This window comes from Adiantum capillus-veneris, chromosome 16, assembly GCF_014529385.1.
Source record: "Adiantum capillus-veneris isolate H3 chromosome 16, ASM1452938v2, whole genome shotgun sequence".
NCBI classification, from domain to species: domain Eukaryota; kingdom Viridiplantae; phylum Streptophyta; class Polypodiopsida; order Polypodiales; family Pteridaceae; genus Adiantum; species Adiantum capillus-veneris.
The window spans coordinates 70,638,355-70,646,373 of record NC_140946.1 but is presented as its reverse complement, the minus strand read 5'-3'; the positions used below and the strand labels follow the sequence as shown (position 1 = coordinate 70,646,373).

Sequence of the window (8,019 nt, the reverse complement as noted above, 5' to 3'; positions counted from 1 at the left end):
GAATTTGTGTTTGGAGTGCTATTGGGAGACATTGCTATAAAGGTGCCAATTGCTTTTGTTTTCCCAACAACAAGGTATTGACAAAGAGTTGGACACGATCTACATCGAGTTCCTCGATTCTTTGCTAATGTTAGGCTCATGCTTTGGAAACTAGAGCTTGGACTATAAGATTTACTTTAGTTAGAATCCGAAAATAGATTTAAGAGAAATGCGTTGAGCTCCACCCCAATGCCTTGATCGTGTTAAAATAGCACGACTACGAGTGCTATGTAGGTATATTCCAAAACATTTTTGATGATAATGTAATGTAACTTGTAAAATTTTTGTGTTGTAGAATATAATTTCTTATTTTGTTTGAAAAAACTCCCCTCAATGATGTGCTTGTTTATAGAATCTCTCTCTCTCTCTCTCTCTGTCTCTCTCATAGTCTCTATTCTCTATCTTTTTTTGGCCTCCTGCTACTCTTTCTCTATTAGGACGAAGAGAGCACACATTGGGTTACGTTCTTTAATTCTGTAAAGCCGCTTTTGACCCCTGCGGCCTCACCATATCTTCATATAAAACAACCTTGGCCAGACCAATAGACACCGACTCTCGAAGAAATGGCTACCTTGGCTGCGCGCAAGGCGATGGCAGCAGCTATGAATCCTCGACTGATTCAAGCTGCATCTACTACTCAACATTTTCTACACACAGGCTCCCCGTCTATGGCAGAAGTGCCCTCGGTTGTCACCCCTTCTGCTGGTCCACCTACGGGCCTGTCCAAACCTGCAGATTTTGTGATCTCCAAAGTAGATGCGCTCATGAACTGGGCTAGGAAGGGATCCATCTGGCCGATGACATTTGGACTTGCTTGCTGCGCTGTTGAGATGATGCACACAGGTGCTGCCCGCTATGACCTTGACCGTTTTGGTATCATATTTCGACCTAGTCCTCGCCAATCAGACTGCATGATTGTTGCCGGTACCCTTACAAATAAGATGGCTCCTGCTCTACGCAAGTAAGATATCTGCCTTTTGCTCTTGCTGCTCATTTCTGCATCCTTTCATGGTAACCTTGTTTGATAGTGGTTATGTCTGTCATTCTGCACCCACGTTTTTATGATTCTATCGTACATGCCTTTGGCACCTTGCTGTGTTAGAGCTACATAAAGCTTGATGTTTAAAGGCATAGAAATCTTCCATACACTAGGTATGAGGATTGTATTATTAGCCAATATTTTATGTCCTTTGGCAAGCAAGGTATTATTAGTAGGAGCATTTAACAACATGACCCCTTTCTTGTTTATGTGTAAGTGGTGAGAGTATGTGTTTTCTTTGGCTGATTCAATCTTTTGTCCCGTCGTTTGTGCATGAAGTGCTCTCAATATGGATGGTGATCCAGCCTGAGTGCTCTTCCGGTGGGGTGCACCACTAGTTAGTTTTGGGAGTTTTACGAGGATAAGAGCTTCATATGGCGCAAGATCGTGCTACCTTACGCAGTCCTTGACTGCAGCAGTGCTCTGGCTGAAACCGGCCCGTAGACTCACTAAAAGACGGTAGACTTTGGCTTTCACCCGATCTTACATTAATTAACTTTATCTGCACTTTACTACACAAAAGAACTTCACAAATAAACTTGTGACTGGAATTCAACACTGCAAAACAAATCACGACTTTTGCATGCTGTCCCACTTTTATTGGGCTGAAAATGGCCTACTCTGGCCCAATTTTGGCAGCATAATAACAGAAGAAGGCTTCACAGACAAACTCCCCATGCACTAGGTGACTTCCTGTGCACATTAGAGCACTTTGACAAACGCGACGAGAAAATACAGCACGTTGAAATCTCTGTTTTTCGCCTCTAAAATGCACCGAAACACCTGTTTCGCAGTTTCCTAGCTTCTCCAAAGCTAGTGGGACTTTTTGGCATCGGAAAGGGTTGAAACCCTAAACCTTCAGAAAATTACAGCAAGCTGCAATTCTCTCGTTTGGGCTCCATTCTGCATGCTGTCGCATTTGTAGCAAGCCCTCGAGTCCCCGCACCTGTACGGCTACTTGCCCTTTGATTTGGACGAGGATTCTCGCGACAAATCTCTCCTAATCAACCTGTACTTGCTGCAGATTAGCAATCAACTAATCTGGTACATGTGCAAGAGGCCTTTGCCTCGGCAATCGTGCATGAACTCACAAAATCATACATACAGATGAATAGCCCTTGAGCTGGGCATCATGATTCTGTATTCATAAGGGGAGAGAGGTGCACGAGAGCAAAATCATCGTGCTACAAAGAACAGAGGCGAAGGCAAGCTTTCCATTAGAGCTGAGAACCTGCATTCACTACTCATATGACATACACACGCAGTGTAGTCGCTTAATGATCAAAATCAACCTCCTCTCTCGCCTTCATCGATTAAAGTGTCGCGTGGGGCCTAAATGACTTTGAACTGAGCCTAGCCACCCTTTTACTACTCGGATTCCAGTGCCAATCGGCCCAACTATCTCGTGGCGACCTGGCTTGCATTGCTGCTAGTGAAACTCTCGGCCATCGGTCGTTTCACACTCGCCATACAATGTCCGCCGACCATTGATCACTTCAACATGGGCATCGCAAAAATTAAATAAAAATCAAGGGAAAGAAACCAACAACTAAAGTCCCAAATTGCCTTCCAAAAGAAACTCGTAAATCTGGGGTCCCTGCCGGAGACAATCGTCTTAGGCATGCCATGTAATCTAAAAATCTGGGCCACAAACAGTCTCGCTAAGTGATCCAGCTTGATTGTTTTCTTCACTGGAATGAAATGAGTCTGCTTGCTAAATCTATCAATAATAGTCCAAATACCATTGTGACCACTCTGTGTTCACTAGAGTTCAAAAATGAAATCCATTGCAATACTTTCCCAGGGGCGAGTGGGTATGGGCAAAGGCTGTAATCATCCCTTTGCTTATGCCTGTCAAACTTGACCTTCTGGCATACCAAGCACCTGCGTTCAAAGTCGTCCACATCCTTCTTGAGTCTCCGCCAATAGAAGTATCTCTCTACCCCTTTCATGGTGGTAGCAATGCCGCGGTGACCCGTAAAAGGCGGACAATGGCATTCAATCATAACCTTTTTCCTCAACGGCTGTGTAACGCACAACATGGTTTTCCTCATCAAGTAGCCATCCCGAATGGAATATCCCGCTATTGTCTCCCCATCTCGTATCCATGTGAAAACGTTTTCAAAATCCGTATCCGTGGCATACTGATCGACCATATCCTCGAAGCTCTTTGATGTATCGCGGAAATAGCCAGCACCAACGGCTTCCGAGACAAAGCATCTACCACCAAATTCTTCTATCCCTGAACATGGACAATGTGGAAGTGAAACTATGACAAGATGTTCGCCCACCGCATCTGCTTTTCCGATAGCTGCTTTTGTGACAAGTAGCAGCGTAAACTCTGGTGGTTATAAAGACAGTATAATCCGCTCCGAGTAGGTAGTGCCGCCACTGAGTAAGAGCATGGATAACCGCCAAAAGCTCTTTCTCATAAATCTGTGCTATCAATTCCGGCCTTGAGAACAATCGGCTCTCGTAAGCAATGACATGGCCTTCTTGCATTAAGACCGCACCCAGACTATGACCACAAGCATCACAATATACTTCAAATGACTTTTGCAAGTCCGACAAAGTCAAAACTGGTCCGGTAGTCAATTTCTCTTTCAAAGTTTAAAAGGCAGTCACCTCTGTGGGTCCCCACGAGAAAGGGACTCCTTTCTGTGTCAAGATATATAAAGGGGAAGCAACCTCTGCAAACTTTCGAATGAACCGCCTGTAGTACGAACACAATCCCAAGAAGCTTCTAATTTCATGGACATTCTTCAAATCGGGCCAATCACGGATAGTCTCTATCTTGGTCGGATCCATTTGCACTTATGCTGCTGACACAATGTGTCTCAAAAAGTGTATCTCTGGTAGGAAAAATTCACTTTTCTTCACATTAATCACTAACTTGGGATCTTGTAATGCCTGAAAGACCTGAAGCAAATGATTTCTATGTTCTGCCTCATTCTTGGAGAAAACAATGATATTGTCAAAGAAAGTGCCAACAAATAGCCTGTACTCTCGAAAAATCTTGTCCATCATCCGGTTAAATGTCGCAGGAGCATTGGTTAAGCCAAAAGGCATCACCAAAAACTCAAATAACCCAAAAGTCGTCTGAAAGGCTGTCTTGTAGACGTCTCTCGGTGCGATTCGGATTTGATGATATCCACTCTTCAAATCAATCTTGCTAAAGCACGAGGATCCCTGTAATTTGTCGAGTATATCATCGATCCTAGGAATCGGAAATCTGTTCTTGATGGTGATTTTCTTGAGAGCTCTATAATCGATGCACATTCTCCAAGATCCGTCTTTCTTCAAAACCAACAACACTGGAGAGCAATACGGTGAAGTACTAGGCTGGATAAGACCCTTTTCCAAGAGGTCTTTCACTTGGTTCATAATCTCTTCGTTTTGGGCTCGGCTCACACGGTAAGGTGGCCGGTTCGGTGGTGTGCTTCCAGGTATCAGATCAATTGTATGATCTTCAGGACGAGCGGGTGGTAACTCGCGTGGCAGGCCCTCTGAGAAGCAATCGGCATGAGAGTGGAGAAATGTTAGGTGCAGCGGAATGATTGTTTGCGCTTTGCTCAAGATGAGTGCTCCGAACTGTGCTCAAGGTTCCTTTTAGTTTTTATGGCAGGGAGAGCCTTCCGTTCTTAATGGAAAGTGCTATGATCACAAACAAAGTGAATGGACACTGTGCGTGCAAGTGTATGAGATTGAGAGATAGAGAGAGAGGAGAGATACGACACTAGAGACGTAAAACCCTCCTCCGAAGGCCCCACTCTCGTCGGCGAGAGTGGTCTACTTATGATTGCACAAAGTGGTACAATGACGATGCAATGGACTGATGCAATCTGGGACTATGCCGATGACGACGACGGTGATGACGATGACGACTTTAGGGCTGAAATCTGTGGTCTTCTATCTGCTGAATTTTGGGACTGTTTCGGTGGCTGAAAATGACTGTTTTGGCTGCATTTTTATGGGCTGAAAATGGAGATCTTTTGCAACCAACTAGGCTGAATCTACTGCTGTCCAGTAGGGCTGAAAACGCTGACCATCTGATGTGACAATGGCTGAAAACAAAAAACGCTGATTTGATTGCTGAGCGTTAGTGAAAAACGCTGGTCCTTGAGGCTTTGTTGGCGATTATGGGGAACTGGAAAACGCCAGGGATTTAGGGATTTGGGTGTTGCTGATCGAATGCAAAAATGCCAGGGCTATGTGTTGATGGAGAACAAAAACGCTGGGGTATCTATTACTGATGATGGCGATCCTGGAAATGCTGAAATCGCCAAGATGGGGAGGTATTGCTGAGGATGTCAAAAAACGACAGGGGCTTGGAGAGAGAATCTGCAAACGCTAGGGTTGATGGGTTCTTGCTGAGAGGGTGCCTGTTGAGCGGGGAGCTCCTGCTGCCTCTTCTGCCAGAAAGTGCTAACTTGGGTGCTTATATATTGACTTAGCAAAATTGCCCTACCTACTTTTGTTGGGAAGTCACTTAAAAATAATAAGTAAAAGATACCAAAAATAGGGAAAATAGGCTAAATGCACTGGAAAATCCCCCTAACTGATTCTAATGGATTCTGATGGAAATTCTGATGATCATGCTGTGTGCAACCAGAGGATATGCATCTACCTAAGTGACTGGGCATGCACGGTCTACGAATAGACTCAAAAGTGCCAGGTCACTTCTAATCTAGACTGACTGGACTGACTGAACCCGGATCATGCTGTAGCTTGTCCACTGACACATAGGGTTGGATGTGTCACGTGACATCCCCTCCTTTTCAAAGTGAGGTACTGATACCGAAGTGTATGGCGTCGAGGGAGATCGCCAATAGCATCCGGAATCCTGGAAGGGACTCTTCGTCGGCCCACTCTGAGGTGTGGGTCACGTGCGGTACTTAAACTTCATAAAGGTCTGCAACGCTTGCTTCTTTGGGCCGCGCCGAAAGCGACACAAAGTCTTCTGTGGCTCCTTCGATGCTTCAACTTCGTCTAGAGTCGTGCTTCCTTCTTCTTCAAGAATCTCCATGGCTGAAAATTCCTGAAACCATTTCCAACACAAAACCATGAACATACCTATTCCATGTAAAGTGAAGGGAAAAAATCTTGTCTTTGCTAAAGACTGTGTATGCAATGTAGATGAACATAGAGACGGAGTGACAACCCGTTCATCAAACACATGCAAACAATGAGATCAAATCTTTCGCTTATAGCAATCAACTGTGGCAATTCACAACGGAAATGTCCATGCTTGGTGCTTACACTCTCATGTGCTCTTTCGGGTACTGTGTCATGCCAAGGAAGAGACATGGAATGTGACTTCCTTACATACATACTTTTCATGAAAAATCCGCATACATTCGTGCTCATCCATGAGAGAAACGTGCTCAACATACAATATGTCATGCCTAGGAAAAGGGATCACATAAAGAGGCTGACTAAAATACAGGAAACGATCACGACTGAAACACTCGAACAATGCGTGCGTATCAATCATGCGAACACATAATACTCCCTGTGAGGGTTCTTTGGACCTAGGCTCGAGAGCCAAGATCGGTTCTTCTTGAGTGGTCGAATCGTCCTGTGGGGGTTCTTTGGACCTCGACTCGAAAGCCAAGATCGGTTCTTCGTGATTGATCGAATCTACAACGAGGTTAGCTTTGCTAGAAAAAGCATCCACTAACACATCATCCTTGTGAACAATCACATCATCTTCATGCAACTCATCATGCTTGTGAGAAATCACATCTTGATCATACAAATCATCATGCTTGTCTTGGTCATCCAAATCATCAAGCTTAGCAATATCATTCAAATCATCATGCTTATCTTTGTCATCCAAATCATCATGCTTATCATACAAATCATTGTGCTTATCATTGTCAATCAAAACATCATGCAAGTCATTGTCAATCAAATCATCATCATGCTTCACACAATCATGCAAATCCTGTGTGTCATGCTTTGGAGAAGAAGAGACTGAGAGAGTCTCATTTTCCCGAATCTCTTGTTGAATCTGTGCCTGCATTTGAGAAAAGAGTCGCAACATCTCTTGCACTATTGCTTTGTTCTCGCGATCAAATCTTGCTTGGCTTTCTTTTCTCGCAAGTCGTACTTACGTTCTATGGCTGCTGAAACCGGCCTGTTCAATCCAAAAAGGGCGGTAGACTTTACTTTAAACCTTGATTTAGCTTTCACCCATTATTAGTCGTCTATTTTACCTGTACTTTCAAGACACAACAAAGGGGAGAGGGATACAGGCTGCTAGATTGCACCTGTATGAGTAGACAGACACCAGATTGGCCCCTAACTTAGGCGCCCCTTTCGGTATTTCTTTATTGTTCAAAAGAGGGAATAAACGCTGTGGTTCCTACAAGCTGCCCCGCACAAACTCGGCTGAATTTCCACTGTTCCAGCCTGATTTCGGCAGCATAACTGTACTAGAACCCTTCACGGTCAGTATTCCCACGCATTGACCGACTTTCCCGACGCATACGGGCACTTTGCAAAACCTGGCGAGAATCTGCAGCACGCTGAATTCTCTGTTTTCAGCCCTGAAAATGCTCCAGATCGCCTGTACAGCGGTCCCCTTGCGTCCCCGAACCTCCTGGGGGTATTAGGGTCCGTTTAGGGCCAAAACCCTAAACCTGCAAAAATACACAGCAGGCTGTAATTCACTGTTTCGGGCTCCGTTTCGCGTGCCGGTCGCATCCCTAGCAAGTCCTCGAGCTCCCGCACCTGTAGGGCTACTTGCCCTTTGAATCGGACGAGATTTCTGGCGTGAAACCTCTCCGAATTCACCTGTACCTGCGGGGGGATTAGCCGCTAGCTAATCCAGTACCTGTGCAAGAGGCTCTTGCCTCGGCAATCGCGCATGAACCCACACAACTGTACATTGGTCAAATGAAGAGCCCACTAGAGGGGCATAACATACTGCCAAAGGG

The 8,019-nt window shown here is 45.0% G+C and overlaps 1 protein-coding gene across 1 annotated transcript in view; it reads left to right on the top strand.

Moving 5' to 3' along the window:
* The first annotated feature begins 483 nt into the window (after nt 1-483).
* LOC147439249 (uncharacterized) overlaps nt 484-8,019 on the top strand; it is a 31,344-nt gene continuing 23,808 nt past the window's right edge. The window contains exon 1 of the mRNA XM_086485118.1: nt 484-1,000. Within this exon, the coding sequence (XP_086341244.1) occupies nt 603-1,000 (398 nt within the window). The 5' untranslated portion in view covers nt 484-602. The remainder of the gene's footprint in view (nt 1,001-8,019) is intronic.